This window comes from Pipra filicauda, unplaced genomic scaffold, assembly GCF_003945595.2.
Source record: "Pipra filicauda isolate LSUMZ 115617 unplaced genomic scaffold, ASM394559v2 scaffold16_size7369187_pilon, whole genome shotgun sequence".
Classification (NCBI taxonomy): Eukaryota; Metazoa; Chordata; class Aves; order Passeriformes; family Pipridae; genus Pipra; species Pipra filicauda.
Window position 1 is genome coordinate 1,646,112 of NW_024104207.1, and position 26,232 is coordinate 1,672,343.

Consider the following 26,232-nt stretch of genomic DNA (forward strand, 5'->3'; position numbering starts at 1 on the left):
CCCACTCCACTTCTGTAGCAGTAAAGTTGTTTAAGGGGCTGTTTCAACACTTTTAATTAATTTTACAGCTGTGCACAAGTCACTGCATATTGCTACTGAAAAGTATTCTGCAGACCATCTTCAAGAAATGCTTTATGGACCTTAGTTCAAGAGTTTTCATTTCACTGTTTAGTTCAATAAAAAAGCAGCAGCCTCCAAAATAAAACACCCTTCTTACTTTGGTGGTCTCTTTCTTCCACTCCTTTGAAAAGTATTTGCTAAGCTTCTGCTCCAGGTCCATAAAAACATATTCATTATCTGAAAGATAGTAGGAAAGGGATTTCATGTTAAATAATTTGAGATTTTTATTCATTAAATATTTAGATGACTCTACAAGTTATGTCCAAACAATACATTTTAAAACATAGCCGACCAGGGACTAGACAGGGCAGGAAAAAGAGAGTATTCTTAAGTACATACACTACTTCAGACAGTATGGAAGAAAGGTCAGTCATGCCTTGATTCAAGAGATGCTTGAGCTAAAGTTTCCCAAACACCTTGGCCAGAAATATAAAATTCCTACTTTATAATCCAGAAACCATTTACAAAAGGGAAACATCATCTTAGTAAGCTACTTGTGCTGTCAGTTTAGCATTCAGTTTTTTATTATTATGAAACAAGCAAATCCTACCCAAACTTCCTATTCTGCCATCATGTAGCACCATGCTCCAACATGGCATAAGTAATCGAACAGAGTGGGATTTGACAGGTTTCATCATCTACGTGTGAATTGGATCCTCTGAGAGAGTGAGAAATAGGAAGAACAAAGGGAAATGCCCTCCTCAGAAGGTCTTGTTTCTCCTGCTCACACCCAACTTCTTTCATATGGAAAAAAGATGAAGAAAAGGAAGAGAAATCTGGCCTCTCTCAAAAGACCAAAGGACCAGGGCTTGCTCTCCACCATAGTGAGGGTGAACAAGAATGGCACATCATCTTGAAAAAGCTTTGTGCTGCTTTCAAAGCTGATATTTTGTAACACTGTTTCCCAATTATCAAATATAAACAACTCAGCCAGTGAACAATTTTTTCCCGGGTCTTCAAGTTCTTAAAAAAAAAAAAAAACCTGATGGGTATTTTAAGCTTCAGTAGCAATGCCAGCTGAGCACATTCACCTGACAAGTCCCTCTACTCTTTGATCTTGCCCAGGACAGCATTTTGACAGGTAACATAAGTGCCAAGATGAAGAGCTTGTTTCTTAGACATGAAAGGTGCAGGGGAAAAAAAAAAAAAAAGAAAGAAGAGCCCTTCACAAAACAATCTGCCCCTGAAGACCAGCCTGGACTTCCAAACTTTGGCTTTTGCTTTCTGATGTCAAACAAAAAAAGAAAAGAAAAAAAAGAAAAAAAAAAAGATGAGAATAGAGGTAAAAATTTTGAAAATTTTCTAATGGAGATTTACAACCAAATGAGAGCCTGCACTCGTGCCTGTATGGTAGATGCAGGACTGGCAGCAGCCAGCGTCATAGCAGGTGTTGAAGGGGGCTCTAAGCTACCAAGCAGCCATCCTCCCAAAGCTTACAGGAGCAGATTTAGCAAATACGTTCTTTGCTAGCTTTCAAAAAACAAGCAAGCAAAACAACCCCCTATTGCCAACTCCTTCAACTCCCACCTCAAGGGAAAGAAACCACACCCGGCGCTATCCCAAACTGGTCCACATCCCACCCTAATAGGAAACCTTGTGTAAAATACAGTAACACTGGACATGAAGAAGACAATCCCCAAAAGTCCTGTTTCCATTTTTATCCTCTTTCCTGCATTGTACTGATTGAAGCTGTAATTTTAACACAATTACATTTCTGTTACAGAAACAGCTTAGTATTTAACAGCACTACTGAAACTGTATAGAATTTCTGAAAGTGTTGGTGGTGGGAATTTAAGTGCTGTAGCATACAAGATGATTTAAAAGTTGTTTGGCTATTTGGACAAGGAGAGGAAGAAATTTTATCATCACAGACGTTGCATCTTGTACCTGCCTCTTCACTTATGCCTGTAAGATAGGGTGGCAGGGGGGCTATGCTGGCCCCAGCCCTTACTTCTCTAAGTCCATTAAGATCAGATAATGCTGCCTTGAAGAGGCTGGTAAAAGTCCTAGTCAGTGAAAGAGAAGGGTTTGTTCATCTGTTAGACTTGCCTCTATCCCTTGTCAGCTGCCAAGCTGGTAGGCATCTCTCTGTAAAGCTTTTATCAAAAAGTAAGTAAAACTCGTTTAGGAAACAATTGCACAGCAAGTGGCAGGAGTGGGATAACATAAGCATGGCACCCCATCCCTCCCTGGGCTTTGGCAGTCCCAGGGCAGGGCACTTACTTCACTACAGTCTCCCACAACAGGCCCAGCGCTGCTCCTGATGGCACAGCACTGCTAGGTAAAGCCTGTATCGGCTCTGCCAGCACCGTGGTGTTCAGCTGCCATTCGTAAAGAGGGTAGAGAACCTGCACAGCTGTACCAAGTTGAGGGGTCAGTTTTCCTTTCTCACTCAGGAATGATCCCATGCACAGAGGTGTTTAGAGAAACAGGTGAATTACTCCTCAGCCCGAAGGGAAAGATAGTGATAGCAAGAGCAGTGGCATACCCTGAACCATCCCATCACAGCTGAATACTAGGTCAGAAAGGAAAAGTATGACAGAACAGTTACACTGTAATAAAGTAATTTGTTGTCAAAGTTACCCACACCCCACAGCCCCTATTTATCTGTCACATAACACAGGTTAGAGAGATCACTCTGTGAGGGCCCAGATGCCAAGCCTGAGGACTCCAGGTTATTATTAGGCTTACTGAGAGGTGTCCACAGACTCCAAGAATAAGCCAGGCTGCAGGAGGACACCCCAATGTATCAGCTCTCCCTGGGGGTCCCACTCCTCCCCAGCCCAGTCCAGCATCCTCCCTCTCGTCCAAGAATGCAGCACAGCATTCCTGTCTTAATGAAGTTAATATTGCTGGAATGTCAACCTGCAGTGTAAGCCTCCATCTACAAAAACAAAGAGGTATTCCCCTCTGCAGCCCTACTGGTTTGTGATTGTTTTGGGTTTTTTTTTCCTTTAACTGGATTAGTGATGAAACTTAAGAGATCTTTTGACAGATGCCAAAACTGTGTCTGGTTTGAAAACAAGCATCTCTAACAGATATGAGGGCACCAAACTGCAGCACCTCTGAGCAGTGCTGTAAAGGACAGTATAGAAATGCACAGATGGCCATCTTTCCAGGGAAGAATACGTTTGATCTGTCGATCCAAACAGGGCTGGATACTCAGCAGGTGCAAACTGCCATTGCTTCACTGGCCTCAGCTGAAGGACAACTGAAAGGTTCTAAGAACCATGCACACATGAAAGGTACTTAGAAGCATGCACACATGCGAATACACACTCATCCATCTGCAGACACCGAGTTTATCAATTTCATCTCAGCGCTGTCAGTGACCTTATGAAATACCTCAGCTTCTCTTACAAGGTTCCCTCATGTATGTGTGTACAGATACCAGACCTGACACAACACACCAGTGCACTGCACTGCAACCCCAAGAAATGTCTCTGGACAGCCAGCTAGTTAGCAGTAATGCAATTTACACATTTCTCCCAATTTCAGCTTTTAAGAGCTCTCAAATGAAATTGAAAGTTTATGCTGTAAAAATCACATTTCAAATTAAGGAGTTACCAGAAATGCAAACATTCACCACTCCTACTCTGCAAAATTAGCTTAGCACATTTACATATTTGAGAAAATGTAGGACAAGCATTGTTGCAAAGAAATAATGGGCCAGGTCTCCAGTCAATAAAAAAAGTGACACAGTTCCAGTGAGTGATGTACGTTTACAAGAGGCATTATTTACACTGCAGGAAAAATGGGAATAGAAAATGATGGCTGTAATACAGGGTCAAATCAGTTGAGTCATTGTTACTCTAAAAGCCATTATTTTGCATTAACCAGTTCCTCCTCATCTCATTTTTTACGAAAGGTAAGTTCTCTGCATAAAAGCTAAGTAATGGTGAATAACAAAAAACCTGTTCTCCTGTGCCCATTTTGGCTAGAAGCACTGAGAAATTCCACAGAGGTGTTCTACCAAGAGAAAAGCTTAGGCCCCGTAGGCAGCCAGGAACATCCCATTAACTAACTTGGTTATATTTTAGTAATAGAGCCAGACACTCCCAAAGAATAGGATTCAAATAAAATATAATTTAGTGCAAAGCCAAACTTCCACATAGCATGCATTTTCTGCCTTAAAGAGAAGGGAAAAAATTATCCTTAAGTTCTCCCAGACACTGCAAAAAGCCTCACGGTAACACCTTTATGTCCCTTGAGGTGCAACATGAAAGAGCAGAAGCAGGACAGAAGGATGCTGGGGTTAGGGGAGAGCTAAAGCTTAAACACTCCCCCTCCACCTCAAAAAAAATACCTCACAACACATACTGTAGAGCTCACATAACCTGTTTAGCTTCCCTGAATATTAGCATGGATTTTTTTTTTAATTGAAGAGCTGGCTACACACTCCTTTTTCATGTACAGCTCCCCAGGCTTCCGAGTGAGTGCTAGTGGTCTCGGAACATCACTATCCAAATGGCATCCGCTCCCATCACCTCTACACAACTTCTCGATGCTCCTGGGGTTACCTTTCAAGCCAACAGAAAGAAACATTGTCTACTCTCCAGTACCTGGTTGATTAGTTTACAAAGGGGTCTAAAAGAACTTGGCTCAGGATAACCTTGTGGTTTTAGCTTTAGTTGGAAATACAAGTAAAACAAGTGAAGAATCTCAACAGAGACTAGGAGTAAAGCAAGAGAGGTCCTGGTTGAGGTCTCTTTACCTGGGATGGACACAAGGCACATGGAGGTTATTATGAAAGGAGACAATATCAAGAAGCCTGAGGTCCTGCGGCTGCTAGGAACTGCTGAGGTCTGAACATAGACTGAGATAAAGGCTCAGTCATTCCTGGTAATGAAAAGGCACCGCAGGAATTTTATGTTGGCATCTTACAGTTAGTAACAAGGCAAGCCCAGGCACAGATTTTCAGATTTTGGCGGTGTCATGAGTGATTCTTCTGCACAAGAAGAGCTGCCGAACCATTTCTAGCACTGCTCATCCAGGAGCAAACAAACTCCTTGCAGTTCTCAGGCAGGAGAGCCCTTGGCTGGATGCTGTACTGATGCTGAAGGAGAAACAATTTACAGCAGGTACAGGCAAAAAAAAGTCTTCATAGAAAGAGACTGCATAAGTACTTTAAAGAAGTACTATATACTCTCTGAACAGCTGAACTCCCACAATTCCCTCTAGGTGGTACATTTCTGTACATGTTTTTCTTATCTTGCATTTAACTCATTCGAGGTATCAAAGTCACTGTAATAGAGCTGTACCTTAGGTTAGAATACAGACAAAATTCATAAAGGAGATGCAACTATCCAAGCAGATTTAAGAGGACAGGTAGAAGCAGGGAGAGGGGGGAAGGACTGGGGTGTAGAAATCATCAGAAGGTATTTTGGAGAATTTCTTTTGTCATCTGTCTCTTAAGAGACCCTTTGTTGTAAGAGACATCCACATAATATAAAGATAATATGGTGGCATATTCTGTCCATGAACTTCAGTTCTCGAGGATATACAGATGCAGAAGAATTAACTGGAGATAGAGTGGTCTTGGCAGAGTTAATCACTGAGCTCCTTGCTAAGTGTGTGCTGGGAAGCATGGGCCTAGCAAGGTGAACAGCCATAGCTGTAATAACCAAAGGATGATCCTCGAGGCAGGGGAGCTGAAGCAAAGGGATTTGGTTTTGATAGAAAGCCAGCATGACAAATCGATAAGAGGGCATGGAGAGACAGCAGCAGGGTATAGGAACTGCAGTCTTGCTCCTTCCCAGTCGAAGGTTTCCATCTGCTTGGGTCAAGCAAGGTTTGCTCCTAGAAAGGAAAACCCAACACTCAGGATCGAGGGATCTGTCTTATAACTACAAAGGAGGCCTGGCTGTTCTCTGTCTCCTGACAATCTGTTTTGTTTTAGAAGACTGAATGTGTCACTGCACACACTTTCTGATAACAAGAGAGAAACTTCCCACAGGGTACTAGATAAGGTTGACCCCTCAGGAGGATTTGCCACATAAGACCCAGTTGCTGATGCCTATGGAGCCAGGCTGAGCCTGGCAGGGCGGCAGGGTCTTTTACTGAGTAAACTACAAGGAAAAAATGCACTTTAGCAGCAGCAGCAGCACACAAGGTATAGCCTGCCTGACAATCCGTGACGAAACTAGAAGAGCAACACGTCCCAGGGTTTGTGCTGGTGTCGCCTCTTATTAATGTACACTCCTGAACTTTATATTCAAAGTGATCAACTTCTTATAGACAGAAGTTTTTTTCCCACCAAATATATTTGGTTGAAGTGGTTTTTCTCTTGAGAATAAAAGTTTAAGAGCAGAAGAGGCTAAAAATTCTGTCCTGCCACCAATACTGCGTCCTTTAATCCTGAGCCTTCCCTCAGCATCTGCAACAGTCAGAAGAGAAGGCAACAAATTTAGGCAATGAATGCTGGAAAACATGCTCCATGACCTAGAACTCAGATCTTACAGCATTCATGGTTTGCAGTTTGCCTGGTGCTTTGTGGTGGTGTTTTCATTTTTGCCACACTTATGGGTTAAACTTCTGTTCATGATTAAGGACCCCAACCCCTCACACACATACTTACTATGAGACCAAGTGAGCATTAGTGTATCTGTACGTCTGCAGGTCAAATGGGCTCCTAATCCAGATAATCCGTGCAGTGTGATTGGCTACAGTGCTGTAGAAATCCTTTAATTTTCATTCTCTTGCTACTGCTGACAGTCAGGGTTTTGTTGATAAATTAGCAGGAAAGTAATGGATGCAGGTGGATTAGAATACCTAGTTTTGCATGTGGCAGCATCAGACTCTCAAAAATAAATACACATTAAGAAAGCAGGAAATATATAATTATTAAAACAGAGCAGCTGTTTTTTAAAAAAATGGTGTCTTAGAGCTGCAGCATAGAGGCAAAAGCATGATACAGAAGAGGAATACTTTGTTCTCAAATGTGGATGATTCCTCTCCATTTTCTGGACATCTAACCCAGCCTTTCCTCACAGACCAGCCCCATGCCTCCCCTTCATAGCCTCTGTGGGATGTACACTGACTTGCTCCCCAGCCGAGGCAGTTGACTTAAGTAACCTCAAGACAACCCTGGGCAATGCAAAACTTACACAAGGCCTCCCCACAACCTGACCTGAGCGCTTCCCTTTCTTGAGGTGATAGCTTGTTATGAAGCCAAAAATCCCTGAAAAGCAGGTAATGCCCTAAAGGCTACTTCCAAATGTCAGATTCCGAGTGCTACCTTTGCTATAGAAACAAGACCTCAGCCACCATGGGCAGCAAGGGAGAAAATCGCCAGTCTGTTGGCCAAAACAAGATGGGGGGAGGAAATCAAGTTGTGGAACAGAAAAAGTATTTCCTCTGCTACAGCTCTACAGTAATAAACCTGGAGCTATTTTAAAAACAAAATAAAGGAAACCTTAAACTCCACCCCCCACCAGATTCCAGGCAACAGCTTATTGGACTTGGACAGACTAAAGTTGTGGACCAGAGAAAGCAATAAACTGAGCAGGTTTGCTCCCTCTCTCAAGAGCTTGCTGCAGCCTTCCTGATGGCTATGCCCATTCAGGCTGAGAAACTCACTGCTGACACTCTTCTGTCATCTGGCCCCAACAGTTTCTTAAAAAGGGGCACAAATAAAAACAAAATCTTCTTATCCAAAATTCTGGCACCTGCCTGGGTGGCAGAGGGAGATGGCTGTCAGGAGCATCCAGGGTGAGCATGAGAAGCCTTCAATTAAGCAGCTTTACAAACTGAGCTACAGCAAGCAGGAATGAGGAACAGCGAGGAAAACTAAAACAAAAAGAAAGGTTAATTCAGCCTCATGGACTCCTGCAACTCTTTTCCTTTACTTCTGTGTAGTGAGAAGATAGTTTCCATTTAAAGCTCTGGACAGTATACTTTAAGGTCTAGTCAACACAGCTTTATTATGCTTTTTGGGATAGAGTGGTTACACAGCATTTCCAACAGACTGAAAGAGATCTGCCATAATAGGGTATTTTGGGGTCAGAGCCCCTGTGTTTCACAGGGTGAAGGAAACTGGACCACACGACAGTTGGGAGGGAAGGAAAAAGCAGGGTACAGAAAATATGAAGCAAAAAACATGCGAAGGGAGGGAAAAAGTGAAAGAAATACAGGAAGAACCGGAGAAGAGTACCTAATTCAAAGAAAATAGGAATGAAATTGCCCTGTCTTACAGGGGAGGACAGGAGTTGGAGCTAAGATGTCCTCCAAGTGGAATAGGCAAAAACTGGTGTTAAAAAAATGAGGCAAAGGGGAGGACTCAGAGACACAGTTGTTTGTGAAAAAAGTTAAAAGCATTCAAGTGTTCCTCACATTAAAAAAAAATGAATTGGTTTAAAAACACAGGTATATTTGTTAGCTACTGGTTTAGTTATTTTGATGGAATCTCTTGGAGACTCTACAAACCTTATGGATATAAAAAGCTTATGTTGGTCTCAGTTTGACTGCTATATTCAAAAAAAGCAAAAATTCTTAAGAGAACGAGAGCAAAAAGGAAATGAGACCATTAAACTTAAAAAGCCCCTATTTTATCTCACATATTTGTAAGGGGGCAAAAGAAACCTTATTTAGAAGGACCCATAAAAGACTACTCTCATTTCAATGAAATATCTAGAATTACAGTAGTAAATAACATACTTGAGAAAAATTCTGGAGGAGAGAAAAGTCTTTCAGTGCTTTTGAAAATGTGGGGAGGCAGGCTAAGCAGGACAACAGATCCATTTCTAATTACTAAGAGTTGGAGGGGTGCCAGTGCTCACAGCATCCTAGAAATGTAATCTCTCATATCAGTTTGCTTCTTTAAGGCATCATCTTAACACAATTTCCTGGGCAATACTAAGCTGCAGGACCAAGCAGACTCGCCTTTAACCTACAGGCTGAGAAGTTTTGTATTTCCCATGTGGTATTTCAAAACCCAAGGTGTCCCACATGTGCATTCAGTCCCCTAAAATAATTTGAGTTTCCTCCCCAGTGCTACATTCTTCACGTGTGGCTTCAGAAGATAAGTAACACTTTCAGTCTCAAAGTCCTTTTTAAAATTCACCTCTTGTTCATTACTTACAGCATTATATATAGTGAAAAATATGTTGATTACCAACTCCTGCTACAGGAGAGAAAGCCCCTAAAGAGGTGGAACCTAAGAACAAAGGTGGAGAACAAAAGCCCCCCCTTCTCCCAATTTGTCTGCCCACATACCAAAGATCAAAAGAGCTCTGGGAAGCTTGTGCATAATCTACATACTTTGTGACCTTATTACAATCAAATTCCCCCTGCAGGCATGGCCGCTGTGTATATATGCACACACTGTAAATACACAAGTGAGTCTGTGGATGTTTGCCAAGTCACTTGCTCGTGCACTGAGTTTGCTTACTTTTAACAATGCTGAGGCCAAAGAAGTGAGGCTCTTTAATCTTCACTAAATCACAAACTTGCTGAAAGAGCTCCTGTCCAGTGGCTTTGACCTGAAAGACACAACAAATCCAACATCACAGATGGTTCATGCACCTGGATAGAGCAACTCTTCTTTACGTTGGCCAATACATTTTTGGGTACCCTAGTAAAAAAACCAAATACAACCACCCCACAGAACATGCTTTGTTTTCAGTATTATTACAGAATAATAATCAGTAATAAATACAGAAATGAAAATACTGCTCTCTTGCAGATTTTGTTTTGAGAAGTTAAGAGAAAAAAAATTGAAAATTTTCATTCAGATCTAGAAACAAAAGTACACAAAGAAACACAATACTGTGGTTTGAAATGAAATAGTTCGTAGGTTAGAGATGAGGTTGCTCTGTAACCCACACAGAAGAGCTTGTTCTGTCTCCTGCTGATTTCTGGTTACACAGTCATTAACATCTTCATCTTCTGCTGCTGTCACAAACAGCCTTTAAGCTCTTGCCCATTTCCATGCACATTGAGACTTTGCAATACCCCTGCCTCCCATAATGCTGTGCATGCACTGAGGAAGCGCTGGGAAAACAGAGCTGCCAGCACACGCTCCTGCAGGGGACCAGAGACTGGGCAGTACTTGTAACCATGGCACAGGCCATGGGAGCACCATGGCACTGCAGCATGGCTCCTGAGTAAATCTGCTAGCTGGGCTGCTTGGAGCACAGGCTCCTCCAGAAAGAGTGAGATTCTGGCTAACTGCATGTGCAGACCTGGATATGTACTATGACTGGAAGGTTCCCCCACTAAACATCCCCTCATCTATAGCCTCATTTCTCCCTGCCCCACTGCACCAACCCAGAAGCACCGACAGACCAGAGGTACAAACAGAAACCCCCCAACCCACAGAGGCCTAGGGGAAGGAGATCTGAGCAAAAGCAGATGGGGAGAGCAGAACAACACTGACAGACAACCTCAGCTAAGGCCACGGTGCAGCCAGCTGCAAAATGGGCCGGGCCCTCAATTTCATTACCCACTGCTCGATCATGCTGATCAGCAGCAGCAGGAGCAGCCATCCTGAGGGGTATAGCGCAGGGCTACCTTCAGAGAAACAAAGATGACAGGGCAGAAGTTGACTGCTTAACTCTCCTACAAACCAAACACCATCCTAATTCTTCAAACTCTTTTAGGGTAGGTGTGCCACACTCCTCAGAAAACGGCTTGCGCTCCCCTCCCTGCCCCAGGATGTACCATGTCACTAGACAAGGACAATGGGAAACAGGAGGTCATTTAAGTACTCATTTTCTTCTACTTGACAAGGCATCACTAGCCAGACGCTCACTATCTGTTTCATCAGGAGCTTTGAAGCCTGCACTACACCAATGCAAACACGTGTGTGCTTTGTGAAGGGAGGAGGTAGGGCACAGTTCCAATAAGACCCAAACCCACACCTGGGTCTTATCACAACTCTCCACATGAGACTGCACCGTTACAGTCTCACTCCTAAATGCAGTATTTGCTCAGCCATCAAGTACACACATTTGGAAGGGAAAGTTAGGCACAGATCAGTCTCCTTTCCCAAGAAAACAAGCTCTGAGCACGTTGTTCTACCTGGGAAGGACTTGCTAAGAAAGACCTACCTCTAGCCAGAATAGTTAATGGGCATACAAGAGTCACTGGCAGCACAGGACTGTCTCTCTAAATGCTATATTATGAGATGAATTTTCTAAATGGCATGCTTTCGCACCTAAGGAAAGAAAAACCTGCTTTATGATACTTAGTTCTAGGGAATAAGCACTTCAATGTTTTGTGACATTCAGCTCTAAACAGTGATTTAAGCAGATTTCTTGAACAGCAGGTATGTGACTACCACCTTGTCCGTTCTCCTCTTAGCACTTGCTTTCTGTACCAAGTTTTACTCCCAGCCTTCAAGGCTATGCAATACCAATTACATTTGAAATTGTTGTTCCCTCCTCCTGCTTTTCCTTCTGCTCAAAGCAACTAATATTTCCCTTTGCATTTTTCATCTGGACGCTTCTCTTTGGACTTTCCTCATTTGCATGAGATTCCTGTGCCAGCCTCCATCCCAGAAATGCCATGAATCATTCCTTCCACTGATACTCAGCATTGCCCCATGTCAAACTCAGGGCTTCTTTTCACATAAAATTTAGTCCGAAGTGAAGTCAAGTGCAAGTTTACAGAAGGCAACTGCTACTCCAAGGTCATTCTGTGTACATTCATATGCATTAGTTATCTATCTCTATTCTTCTTGGTCCATATGCTTTGAAACATCAGTTCTTCTGCTCACAGAACCACTGAAAGACTTCAGAGCTATGCTTGCCATTTACCAACATACAGGACCTCACCAGACTTCCTCCCCTCCAAAAATTTGTTCATGCTCCCACCCTTACTCTGTCAGCTAGGCAAGGTACAGCATCTGCTGTGCCTGCTCCTGAACTACCCAAACACAAGTGGAGTGGTTGCCTGCCCTGCTCCCCTCACTGGCAGCTGAACCTTTGCTAGCATACATCCCTCCTTCCTTCAGCTGCTACCATCCCAAAAAATTTTAAGAAATCTACTTGATATTGATCATAAAAACTAGTTGATATTGACCAACAGGTTCAAAAATGTTGATGAGATAAGCCACAATGCTGTCAAGACAAACAAAACTGAATGAATTGGATACCAGTACAAGATCTTTGGTACAACCGATATGACTTTTGGTTGCACCATTCTCACTCACAGCCTGCTCAAGCTCCTTTGGTGCTCACATGCCATCTCCCCACTGGGGCTGCCTGGAACAAGGCAGACTGCTTTGCTCTGTGCTCTGATGTCCATTCTCCTAAGCAGAAATCTCTCACTTTGCCTTGTCATCCTCAGGGCAGCCGGTCAGCTGCAGCACTCACTAGTGGGTGCCCACTAGAGGCACTGCTCTGCCTCCCCTCATGTTCACAGTTGGCCCCAGGAAGACAGTTTTCCTCCTCACTATCCCCTCAAATTCATTGTGCTTTCAGAAAGGTGGATGCCAAAGTTAATTAAGAGATACTTGATTTAGAAGGAAGAGAATTTAAAATGGCTCCTGCTCTTCTCTCTTCAACAACACTATCTGTGAAGGGCGTAAGACAAATTCATTTTAAAGAGCAGGCTTCAGTCTGTATGTGACCACATAAAACACATAGGTAAACTCTTATCTGGAAGGGTGGAATTTATATGGCAGAGGGGAGAGAGGAATTACCTGCATAAACACTGCGCTTATCAGGGGAAGGATCTATAATTTATTCTGCTGGAAGGATAACCATTCCTACCTACCTCACTGAGCTGCAAGCTTGTTTAGTATTTGCATTCCACTCTGAAGAGGTTAAAAGGCTTTGGAAATCTTTAGTAGTGGCATTATTATTCTAATAAATGCACAAAGTATCATCTGTGGTTGTGCTAATTAAATTTGGGTTCTACCAACATCACTAGAAAATTGCCTTGATGTTTCTTTAAAAAAGAAAGATCTCCCCAGCTGTGAAATCTTAATTTTTGTTGTTGTTTTGAAGGGGTATTGTGGTAAAGTCAGAAGCCAAATGAAAAGCTGTTTTTGGTGACTTGCCCAGCTGTAACAGGTCATGTTTCACTCTCTATGCAATTAGGACACAACTGTGTGTTGAGGTATCATGTTTTGGCCCAGGCAGCTATTCCCTCTCACATGCAGGCATCTCCAAGTACACACTTTCCCAACTTCCCAGCCACAAAAAAAAAGGGCAGCAGAAACCATGATGGTGCATGTCTTTAAAAAGGAATACAAAGGAGTGCTGTGGCAGGGATGCCTCTGTGGGACAAAATGGTGATGCTCAAGGCACTCTAGCTCTTAGGAGGGGCAGGCACTCAATGCAACACACCATTTCTTATGCTTATTAAATAACCTGGGGGTATTAAAAAAGACATGTAGATGTAGCATTTAGGGAGCTGGTTTAGTGGTGGACTTGGCAGTGCCATGTTTATGGTCAGACTCGATCTTAAGGGCCTTTCTCACTCTAAATTGATTTGATGATAAACTGCAGGTATTTGGGGTTTACCAGAGCACAAGCCAGTGGTGAAGGAACAGCTGCATGCTCAATCTGGGCACAGGCACAGAGAGAAGCAGTGACAATATCAGCCCTGCTGGCACACTGCCCTCCTGCATGCCAGTCTGCAGCTTCCCCACAGCAAGACAGCTCCACTATCTCACATCTTCAACCTCCCTGATAAAAGCTGTAAGAAGGTGAGATTTAGGGTCAGATGCAACAGACCATTACCCAGGCCTGTGCACCTGCCACCAGGAACTTAATTAAATCATCATTTTGTGGCTTGCACAAAAGCCAGCAGATTGCAGAAGCCTTCTGGGACAGTGGATGGGCTGGATTTGAACCAGTAACCTAGAAGCAGAGTGTCCCAGATTTTGCTGTTAAAGCTTTATTCCATCCAGCCCTTGAGGCTGTTTCAGTTAAGGACACTACACTTACGCACAGAAGGTAGGAAAATTCCGACACGGATTTTGAAGATTGGCACGCATAATTTCAAAAGCTGCTGTTTCAATCAAGTGCTTAAAATAACAGTTCACCTCAACTGTCTTCTCCCTCTCCTCATCCCGGGGGGGGGAAACCTACCCAAAACAAAAAAAATCTCCCCAGCTCACACACGAGTGCAAGCACACGCTCACAAGAGAGCACTTATCTTTGAGACTACCTTGTCCTCTGAATGTGAAGTGCCTCTTGTCAGCTGAGTTTCTCACAAGTTCAAGGAGCAGCCGGCAGTGCACAAAGAGGCACCGTGCTGTGGCAGACACTGTGCCACCCTGGACTGCCAGCTGATTCACCTTGTTCACCTTGTGCACACTCTGAGACATTCGAAGCAGAGATCAAAGAAGTGAAGCAACTTACCTCTAGTTTTTTGTGTGCACAGTACTCAAAGGAGGCAAAAAAAGCCCACCTTCAGTGGCTGTTTACTCTGCCTTGGAGGCTTTGAAGGGATCTGTGGGCTATCAAAACCAGTGATAGCTAAAATGCCAGAGTAAACAGTCATGTGTTGGGCACACTTGCCAAGTCATCAAGGCATTTCAGGTTCAATTTTTCAAAAACTGCTGGAGTATTATGAGTGGCAAAAACACTTAGAGATAATAAAAAGTAAATAACAACAGAAAAAAAGCAGAGGGGACCCCCCATCCTGTAACACAGTTGTGACTTTTAAGGAGTTCTGCAAATAAGCTGAAGCTGCCCAATTAGAAAATGGAGCACCAATTACCCTAAGCAGGCTAATAGCCTTTCGGTCAGCAGACCAGCACCAAGCTTTTGGGAGAACAATGGGAGCTAACAAAACTGAACTGTGGCCACAATGCAGTGACCTCCCAGTCTCCCTCCTGGCCACTCACCCCGACGGCTAGGCTGAGCTGCTCACGGGTGGGCAGGAAGACGCAGACACTCCGGATCTCTGGCTGCATCCTGCCTGTCAGCAGTGCCCTGCTCATGGTGGGCAACTCCACAGGGACCAGGGTCTCCTCTCCAGACGGGTCTCAGGCTCCCTTCATCCCATGCACCTGTTGAAAAGGTGAGAGCATCAGTGCCGTGCTTCTGTCGGCACTGGAAGCAGCTCACAGCATGCATGTGATGGGATGTTTTTCTTCTTGCTGTTTAAAAACAAACAAACAAAACAACAGTCATCCATTTTCCAGGGCCAGCCAACATTTCCACCAGCATCACAGCACAGACCAGGCAGCGTCAACCTTTAAAGAGCTTGAAAGTCCCAGGAGAGTGCCATAAAGCAATGAGGTCTCTCTGGAATAACAAACCAGACTCAAGGTTTCCAGACGCATGAAAATGATAAGGCAGGTGACTGCTTCCTGAAAACACCCATGACATGGGGGAGCATCCTGTTCTTCGACCAGGTACCTCACTCTCAGCCAAAGCAGAGATTTCAACGGGCTAGCAGGCATGCATCAGTGCAGAAGACTTCATCTGATCGGTCTTCCCCATCACTCCATCCCTAGTCCCTGGGAAACTGCTGTCTCAAATCCTCTATACCTCAACTCAGAAGAGGAGGTGGAACACAAACTCCTAAGGCTGAGTCACTGTCAAACACTTTTTGTGAGATAAGCACTACCAACCTCCTCTTGAGGGCTGAGCCCAGACTGCACGAGTATCTTAGAGCTGAAATGAAGATATTAACAGAAATAAGAGATGGAAGTTCTGTTAGCAGCCCTAAGTACGTAGCCAACATCATCTTCTCATTACAGCTAGGTTAGACACAGTCTCCTAAGCAATTTGTGACATTTTATGTACAGTCCTCTCCTCTCATATGCTCTCCAGCATTCCATTCAAGGAAGTATCCTGTGGCACCTGACAAATTCATTGGGAAAGGGAGAGGCTCCTCGAGAGTGGGTTAGGTAAGAACGGCAGCAGAGACCTGAGCCAGCAAGATATCAACCATGGGGTCCACTCCATTGCTGTGCAAGATCTGATGCAAGTCAAACCCCAACCACCCTGAACAAAGCCACCCCAGCATGATTCCCTTTCAACACCTGGACACTCATCACCACCACAGCAGAGGTGCTGCTGGCTGACATCTGCCCACAAATGCCCCCTGCATCCAGGGACAGGCACAGACCCCAGAAAGGGCAGCCAAATGCACTGGCAGTGCTACCCTCTCCCACAACCCACAGCACAGCCCACCTTCAGGGGACAGGCTGTGAAGGGAGGCATGGGCTTTTCCTTCACTCTCCACAATGGATTCAAAGATGAGGGATCATAAGCAGCAAGGAAGCAGGTAATATGCTAACACACAACATACATACGCATACACGTACATGCACGTATGCATTACACATAAATTTTAAAATCATTTTGTATTTAAAATCATGTTTGTCCTGGTTCAGAAGGAAAACACGGCAGAAACAAATTCTTGTGTGGGAGGTGGGAAAAGCAAACTGTCATGGGAAAACAAAGTACAGTACAGAAAACAGAACTTGGTTTTATGCCTCTCCCTTCAACTTCATGCTCAAGCCTTCTTTTTTTTTAAATCAAATACAGGAAAGATCTACAAGTGTCCTTTCACAAGTATAGAAGCTGTTCCATGCACCTCCTTCCCTGAGCCAGCATATATAATGCTTCTTAATACAGCAATTTTTGATTCAATTTATGTAGAGCATTCCTTATGAGACAGAAGTACACAAAAAAATTGCAGAAGAGGGGATTATTAAAGGCTATAATTATTACTTTTTTCAAAACTGGTATTTAGTTAAACAAGAAATAGGAGTTTTAAAAAGATTGCTCTAAATTATAAGCAAGTGACAAAAACACATTTGACTTTCTGGGACAGGTGACAGCTGTTATTAAATGAAATATTAAGAGAAAAACTCTGATTTATGTTCTCTTATTGATATAATTATACTGGCATGCTCTCTTAGGCTCTGGACTACACATTATTAATGGCTGTATATAAAGTACAGATGTCTACAGAATAACTTGAGGGTAACAAGTCACCATTATTATTGCCAGCTGATGTCATACATGCCATAAACTTTATCAACAGCATAAAGACCTCGGAAAATGAACTCAAGCTTTTCTACATAAGGAGGTTTACCTTAATTGTCAAACTGCTGCACTGGCCAGTACACATTCCCACTTGCAAAGGGAAATCACGGCCAGACACTCATGGGGCTCATACCAGAACTGAAAACAGGATCAAAACAGTGACCATGGAAAACATATGCACACAGTTTCCTGGGGACAACTGAAGAAACTGAATCCCACTTCCCCATAGCCTCTATAAAACAAAGCTTTTGGAAAACTTGTTCTCTGGTCTCATACCTGCTTTGTCCACTTCAATTGTTAAGAGGCCAGCTGTGGACCCTCGGAACAGGGAAGTGAGAAAAGCAGGAGAGAAGGTGTTTTTCTTCTTTTGTTTTAAAACAAATGAGCTTGTGGACCCTGCCACAACAGGTAAGACCTTAAAAAAGAAATGTCCTTAATCTGAAGGGGGAGGTCAAACACAAGCTCAGCTCAACCTTCTCTTCCTAGAGGTATGTTAGGATGTGATAAAACATAATGAATCATTAACTTGCTATTATTGTGTGTTTACACCTTTAAAAAAAAAAAAAAAAAGAGAAACTGCCCAATGAAAACAACTGGCCAGAAGGAATGCTCTTACTTAAACATACACAATTTCAGACTGCCCATATGCCATTCTTTTGTTTACCACTGATTCCAACCTCTTAACCTCAATTAAACCCTAAAAGCTCCAGCAAATGCACTGCAGATGAATTAATAAAAGCTGAAGTCAATCATCGGCCTCTGGGACACCCCACAGGTGGTTTGGTTTTGTTGTGTTGGGGTTTTTTTTCCAAACTAGCATCACTTCATGTTTTAGCTCCTGCAGAAGTACATTTCGAGACGTAATTGCTTGCTCAAAGGCCCAGCAAGTCTATCAATTACAACAGTCAAAAGCAGTATTTATTTGTATTCTTCTGGTATCAGACAGGGGGCTTATTAGTGCCCAAAGTGGTGGCACAGCTTATTTAGCAGTGTTTATTTTACCTAAACACACATGCAGCGGAGCTTTGGAAAACATGCCTGTCATTAATTTCAAGCCTTCTCTCGCTAAGCAGTTGAAACACAGCCATAAAAACTCAATTAAATCTTCCTCTCTTCTCTCCACAGACCCTCAGGTTGTCCCCCCGCACAGGGCCAGAACCTCAGCATTCACCGGGTCAAAGCAAGACTGGATGAGGTTTCCTCCAGCAAGACAGATAAGAGCAGCAAAGTCCTCCACAGGAGGAAGAAGAGGAGGAGAACAAGGAGAAAGGAACCTGTTTGCTTTGGATATCAGCAAGATGGCTCACAAAGCCACTTCATACCCCCTATATACACAATGACACAAGGATAACCTGCCATCACTGAATTTGGGGCCACACCACAGCCGACCTCTCTGGAAGGTCTCATCCAGACAGCATGTGGGTTCATGTAACCTTATGAACGTCACTGTATTTTACACATTATTTCATGGGACCACAGAGAATTGGGTCCTAATTCTGATTTCAGCCTTCAGGTACTGCCACAGCCACATCTCAAGGAGATAAAGGGAACAGATGAACGAGTCATCACCTACCAGGTCAGAATAGCAAAACAAGAAAAAACAACAGATAACTCCATGGTTCTCTCACAAACACCTTGAAACATGCTTTGTAAGGTTTATTACAGTAAAATACCTGCTTTTCCTAGAGCGGATAGAGAATGAGCACTGAGCATCTTCCTGATGAAACCTTACCACAGGGACCCTACAGCACCCCATCAAAAACTGTCCAGAAACATTAAGATTCTTCTTAACATTTTCCAGCCATTATCCAGAGATGTCTTAGGCTTCTAAGACAACTAGACTCCAGGCTGCAGTTTCACAATCAGCTTAGGCAGCTTTAATCAAGGCAGTCCCGCAGCAAGACAGACAGACAACTGCCTGGAAACAAATCTGCCCTTGGCAGCAACCCACATGTGGGCTACTTTGTACTCATGATGAAACACAGATTTAACACCAAGAAGCCCCCTCACCTTCCAGGTATTTTGTCCCCTCAGACACACACTGAAGGGCACCAGTACTATCTGCAAAACAGAGTAATAAAGAGCCTGAGTAAATAAAAGATGTCATGATGGCATATATTAGCCTTCCCAGCAACTTTAAGACCCCACCCACCTCTTTTGACTACCCCCTGCAATGATGAAAGTTTCTCTGGGAAGATGCATCAGTCAGGAGGGAGGGGGGAAAAAAGTTGCTTGTCAGGGCAGAAAACAAGACTGAAGCTAAACAGTTTTACATCATGGCTACAGATGATGTGACAAGTGACCAAGAGTCAAGACAACCAGGTCACATCCTGCAGCATATTCCCAGAAACACACTGACTTTTCAAATGCGTCTGTCTCAGCATCGTTCCAGGACTAGCATAACACATCCAAGGGCAAAGATGCCACAAGGAGGTAAGGTACCAAATTTGGTATCCACAAACCACTTGGGACACACACCTGCCTTCAAACACTGAGAGCTACTTAGTAGGAAGACCCTATTCAAAGCCACTGAACAAGGCACCTCCCAGTCACTTGAGTGCTCAGAAGGACTGGATCCCAGAACTGATGCACTTGCCTATGGACAGATGCAACACTGGCAGCAGGGACAATTGGCTTCAGCCTCCTAATGTGGGAGATACAATTGCAGCAAGGCTTCTGCATCTGCTAACCACAAGTAGGTTAGGTCTGAGCATGGTCCTCTTGCAGGGATGGGATATGGGCCTGGCTCCCACCTTTCCTTCAGGATTTTCAAGAGGTGCAATGCAAGATGCCTTCAAAAACTTCAGGGCTGTGAACCCAAGCAGGTGGGACAGATGGGGAAATCGCTGAGCATTGGTCTTAGGTACCAACCAACTTTTTTTTTTTTTCTTCCTGTACAAGCAGCACTCTCTGGTGACATTGAGCTTTAACAATAGCAAGGCAAATGCTTTCTCGTTAGTCTTCTTTGCAGGATTAGACACAGATCTTAGTTAGGCATGACTGCTCACACTCCCCACCTTTGTGCTATGAAGTTTTCCTGCCTCACATCAAGCAGTGCATGTGAGTGCTAGAACACAAAACATGCTCTTGAGCTCGTAACTCTTCTGCTCTGCATCCCCCACAATGTGGCCGTTGGAAAGAAGGGATCTCCCAAAATCCCTGGACACCCATTCCTGGGATGATGCTGCTATGCTACTCTGTAGGCTGCCCTAGTCCTTAAGCTCAAAGACAGGGACAACCCTCCTTACGTAGGGATGGTAGCATTCTCTGGTAGCCAAGTAAAAGTGACTCACGTTTTTGGGCACACTAACTAGTCCTCAAGGAGAGGAAAAAGGCTTACCAGAGGACAGAGCACCAAAGGAGGTGCTCCTGCAGAGCATGGAAGTGCAGGGGCAGGGCAGCACTGGCAGGACCACGGTGGGTGGCTGACACGCTTCCATCCAGCTCTCCCATGGGATGAAAAAAAGCTCCTCAGCAGTTTGCTCCCTTTGAGGACAGCCTAGCATGACTCACCTGAACTTAATATTTTCCTGAAACCAAAACTGAATTCAGGAATCCTTTGAGAGAAATAGACAAATGAGTATTAAAGACTCTAGGCAAAAAAGGACAAATTAGGATCTCACAGAGATTATGTTTTCCCATCACTTCCAAGTGATGGAAAGTGGCTTTGAATTTTTGTACACAAAAACAGGCAGCCTTTTAAAATATATTATTTTATCAGAAGTATATGCAGAACTTAGCAATGTAAATGTTTCAAAGAATGCCCAAATAGTAAAGTCTGCAGCTAGAGCATGCAATTCAGGTAAAAGTAGTAGTATGGATCCTATTGCATCTGACTACTGATATGTAGTTTCTCATCATCATGAATCTCTTTACTTCTGCATAACCTATTAATGGACTTGCCTATTGAATGCCAATCACTTATAAGACTTCCTCATACTTCATAAATCAAGCACAGTAATTGAAATGTAAGAGTAAGTAGCACTTTGAGGTATCAACTGGCCCAGGGAAATGCAGAAGCAGAAGAAAAAACAGCAAAAATACAGGATAGGGTGTGAGCCAGCCTCAGTATCCATTACACCTCACGTGGAGCAGCTGCATAGGAAGCCTGCTCAAAAGTGCCAAGCTCCATTTTCTCAGCTGGATCACCAACACAGCATGGCATGAGATCTTGAGAAGGTTAAGGGAAGTGAATTGCTTGAATAGCCATTCCGGAACAGCAAGCTTGCCTCGTCTCAGACACACAGACATGTCTCTTTTGAGATGGAGCCTTAGGGAAATCTCATTTAAGTGCACACATATGCAGAGCCAGGAGTGCTGTAAAGACAACGCCAGTAAGGTACAGTACAAAGAACACAAACAGAAGATACTTCAGTTTAGCACTCCAGTGCTTGGCAATTCTGCTACGTAGTGCAATCTTTAGTACAGAACATTCATCTTTTCTATCTATGGGAAACAGGAAAGCAAAAGTACAGACATAGTGCTGCTCCAAGTTCCTTAAAATAAGGGAAAGTGAGGTTTCCTTCACAGCCATTGCAACTGTTGGGAAGCTTAGGAAGAGCAGCGAGAGCAGCAGCAAGACCTGTCTCTCTACTGGCAACTCAGAAGAGAAGCACCTTTCTATATCATGCAAATCACAAATGCACGAGGTCTCCTGACCCAAAAGCCTATCAGTTAATTCTCCAACTGGAAACATACTCCTTTTTTTTTTTTAGTCTACCAAGGCTATAAACAGGGTATCTCCCAAGGGGTTCTAATATACTCTTGCCCCAAGTACAACAGCTGAGAGATAATCTTCTAAAAGCCTGTCTTTGCACAAGTTATTTCACAGTGACAGTATTTTTTTATACTTGACCTAGGCTGGACCGATTTGGAATGGATCTCCAAGACTCCAGAAGTATTTTGCAGAGCCGTCTAAAAAGTATAAATAAACTCTTCCTTCATTTTCTGTTCTCACCAAGGTCTTGTAATAGTTCTACAAGTAAGCAGATTATGAAGCCTTTATTTTAAAAAAAAAAAAAAAGTAATACCTTAAGTTACAGGACCAATAAAGACAGACACGCTTTTTTTATCACAATATATCACATAACAAACTCTTCTGAGCAGGAATAGCTTTACTACCAGCAATAACCAGTAAAAAAAATTGGCTTACTTCCCCAGAGGAAGGAGAAAGTCCACTGGTGATTTCATGGCTTTTGAATCACCACCTAAATATTCAGACTAACTAGGCAGCTTCTGCATCAGTTTGCTTCTTTTTCCCCCTGAAGTGCACAGCTAGTCTTGAACATATTCAGAGCAGAGAGGAATACTGATTTACATAAAGTGGACAAAAAGAATAGATAAAACTCCACCTGGAACACAGCTTGCCTCTATTACAAGTGTGAAAATGCCAATCTGCCAATACCTTGATAAAATTAACAGCAGGGTCTTTACGATTAGATGCAATTTCAGAGACTGCACACAGCACTGCCAGACATCAACTTCACCAAAGCAATGGGGAAATGGGAAGACACAGACCAAAAAGAAACAGAACAAAAAAAAAGCAAACCAGCTTTACAGAGAGTGCTGCATTTTTGAAGTGATACAGAATTGTGAAAAAGAGGAAATAGAGGGGAAAAAAAAGAAAAAGCAAGTATAAAAAATGGTTTAACAAGAAGCAAATTATCTCCTCCTGCAATTCTCCAGGGAGCAGGTCCTCCTTGTCAGAGGATTTTGTTTGGGCCAAGCCTACCGTCTGTCCATGCTCAGGTACCAGCCACACACGAAGAATTAAGGTATCACTGCTAAACACCAACAAGATAATCAAGGAGCAGTGCAGTATTACAGGGCTTTCTACAAGAAAAGAAGTGTAACCCTGGAGCACAGTAAGCATGCAAGTCATTTACATTGTCTTGTGTTGCAGGAACAGTGGGGCAAGGACTGTACTACAAAAGCTATCTGATACAGAGCTAACCACTGGATTCATCTGCTTTTTACCTGCAGCATTGGGAACAGCAGAGTGCTGTAGCCTGAAGGCACTATCAACTTTGCTTTTTATAAAAAAACAAACAAAAACAAACAAAAAAACTAACAAAAACACCACAAAAAAAATCACCCACAAAACCCCTAATGACAAGGCCCTTACCTGATATCTAAAAACTTCTCCGATTAAAAAAACACTTAGAATGGAAAACCACATGTAAATATAAATGGTGTTTTGTGTCACTGGTGTCTATCCCAGTTTATCATGCTCATATAAACAACAATAATAAAAATTCTAAAGGAAAAAAACCTCTCCAAAGAGCACAGACAGTATATTTTGGTAAATCACTGAAAAGAATCACTACAACTTATGTTCTTCAATAGCATTGTTTAGATTTATCTTTGCTTATATTTGTCTTACTCTTTTTTGTTTTATTCCCTTTTTTTTCCTTAAGGTGATCTCTGCAAGAAAACTTCCCCTGTTCTCCCCTCCTCCCTTTCGATTCCAGTCTCTTCTGATGTGGCATTCCTCATCTGAAGCCAAATCACTGACTACTACACAGACTGTCAACATTACCAGTGCTGAAAACAGAACGCTTTGATAAAGAATGTACAACAACTAAATGGAAGGAACAAACAACAGTGAGGCCCAGACACTGTTGTCATTCCAAGTTTACCACGAACAAAATAAAAATTAAAGAAGTTAAATAAATGAATGGGACACCAATGTCCGAACAGTTGTGGTTTGTTGCTTTGGTTTTGTTTTTTTTAACATTTTTGAAGTATTCATTGTCAGGGCCTGGGCATCATGGCAGTACTCTGAAGAAGGGACAAGGTTCAGAAAACACGTTAGTTTCCTGGTGTGGCGGAAAACCACAGATGTGCATTTTAAATGCCATAGGGGAGTTAATCTGAAAGCCTGTCACTGCCAAACAGCAGCAGAAACATCTCTTGATGCAGATGATGACGATTTCTCAGCACAGGAAACCCAGAGCCTTTCCCTGTAAATCGTTACCAAAAATTCCAAGAAGTGGAGAAACAAAAACGTATGGAGACTTTTTCACTTCTGACGCCCACTCACTTCTGTGCGCACACACCTGCTGGGACACTCATCTCCTCCCCTGTCCCGCCCAGAGCGGGCAGACCAAAGTCCCTGGTGGCTGTCAGACCACTCAGACCAGCCCCACGAGATGCCTCCAGCCCCTCGCCCCCGAGGCTGCCCCCGCGGAGGTGCCGGCCCAGTGTTGGACCCACGCGGCTCACCTGCCCCAGGTGCTGCAGCACGAGGGGACCCGCGGGGCCGTGGCCCTGTCACTCTCCCGCACCCGCGAGGCAGGTGGCAGCCATCCGAGCGCCAGCTGGGACGCGTCCCACACTCGTCGGCCCCGGTGCCTCCCGTCGCGCAGCCGGTGTACTGCTGGTCCCGCTCAAGCATCACCCCACCACCTAGCACCGGCCAGACCCACCGGCGGCGCCCAGTCCACGACACAGAGGGACTGATGAGTTGTCACGACTCCAAACTCCTCCAGAGCCCCGTCTCCTCCTGTCCTCAGTCTGTGCCTGCCCGCCCCCGCTGCCTCCGTTCGGGAGCCGCAGCCACCATCGCAAAGGGACACCCACGGCGGCGGCTGTGACGGGAAAATCCCCTGATAACGTAAGACAACTGGAGACCACTCCGGACGCAGCTCGCACCGCCCTTCAGCCGCAAAGTTGTAAATACACTTTCGCAGCCGCTGCCGCGCGTTAGGACCGACTGCCGCCCGGCGGAGCACGGAGCCTCCCCCGGCTCGGCGGGCAGCGCACATCCGTCCGAGCGCCCACGCCCGCACCATCCCCTCGCCCCGGGCGGCGGGCGCAGCCAGGTGCTCCGCGGGTCCCGCCGCCCGCAGCCGCACAGCGCCCACGGGCTCCACCGGGACCGCTCCCCGCACCCGGGACCCATCTCCGCCTCCTTTGTCCCCCGGCAGCTCACCGGGACGGCGCCCGCCTCCCTGCTGCCGCAGGGACCTCGGAGGGACATGGGCGCCCCAGGACCCCCCTGCGCCGCTGTCCCGACGGCGGAGCCCGTGCACTTACCGTGGGGTGGCCCCGGCCGCGAAGCTCCGCCGTCCCCTCCGATGCAGCATCCAGCGCACGCCGAAGCCCTGGAGGAGGACCAGCGGTGGGGCGGACCCAGGCGGGGCGGGACACGGGGAGGGGAAAAGAGAGGGCGGGGCGGGCGGTGTGTTTGTGTGTAGGGGCAGGCACGGGGTTAGCCCGCGTGTGGGCTGGTGACGGGGAGATGCTGGTGGGGCAGGCGCGAGGTTTGGAGGCGATGTTCTCGGCGGGTAATCAGTGCACCGCACTGACAGCGATGAAGTCTGCGTAGAGGAAATTGTAATTAAGAGTGATCACAGCAAGTCGCTGGAACTCGGTCCGGATGGCTCTGCCGCGGGCAGGTTGGCTGGGAGGTGCTGGCAGGGGGAGACGGCACAAAGCGTAAGAAGATACAATCGAAGACTTGGGATCAGATCTGGGAAAGCGAGGCGCCCTGAGGGGCACGGAAGTCACCGTGCTCGGGAAGGAGGTGCTTGTGCTGCACACATAGCATAAACCCTCTTGCTTCCCTTGCTTCCCTCCCTCTTCTGTGATATAATTTGTTTTTTTTAATGTAGTAATTTTCTGAAAGAAGGCTGACATCATCTCAAGTTCTGTAGTGTTGCTCCCTGTTCCTCACAAATAGGCCATAGCTCAATTTCCCCACATATCCAGTTGCATGTGAGAGTGCAGCCGGCATGGGAACTTGGATGGCAGGGGTCTGTAAGGGGAGCAGGTGGGAAGGCTTTCACACAGTGTTGCACTACTCTGTAGGAAAAGAGTTGAGATTTGCCCATGAGGGACGACAAGAGCAAGCCTGACTTGCTGGAATGATGTGGCCACCTGACAGAGTGAGGGGAAGCAGGGCACCAGATCACTTGTATTTGCTCCCAGTTTTAATTTTGCATTTTAAGTTGGACACGAGACTGGCTAAAATCTCAGCCTTGCTGGTGTGGCTGACAGGGACAACGACTTACCTTTGCCTCTTCCCAGCTGGACTGTAGCAGTGAGGCTGCTCTGTGAGCACGGGGTGGGGGGGCATCTCGTCACCAAGCCTTCTCTTCTCCCAACAGTCTTCTGGGAGAAAATACCGGTGTCTTAGTCATTATCTGATCAA

The 26,232-nt window shown here is 44.7% G+C and overlaps 1 protein-coding gene across 1 annotated transcript in view; it reads right to left on the reverse strand.

Moving 5' to 3' along the window:
• FRMD1 (FERM domain containing 1) overlaps positions 1-25,167 on the reverse strand; it is a 39,859-nt gene extending 14,692 nt beyond the window's left edge. The window contains exons 1-4 of the mRNA XM_027712087.2: positions 25,116-25,167; positions 14,921-15,175; positions 9,509-9,599; positions 218-297 (exon numbers count right to left, since the gene is read on the reverse strand). Coding sequence (XP_027567888.2) covers positions 218-297; positions 9,509-9,599; positions 14,921-15,016 — 267 coding nt within the window. The 5' untranslated portion in view covers positions 15,017-15,175; positions 25,116-25,167. The remainder of the gene's footprint in view (positions 1-217; positions 298-9,508; positions 9,600-14,920; positions 15,176-25,115) is intronic.
• Between the last annotated feature and the right edge of the window lie 1,065 nt (positions 25,168-26,232).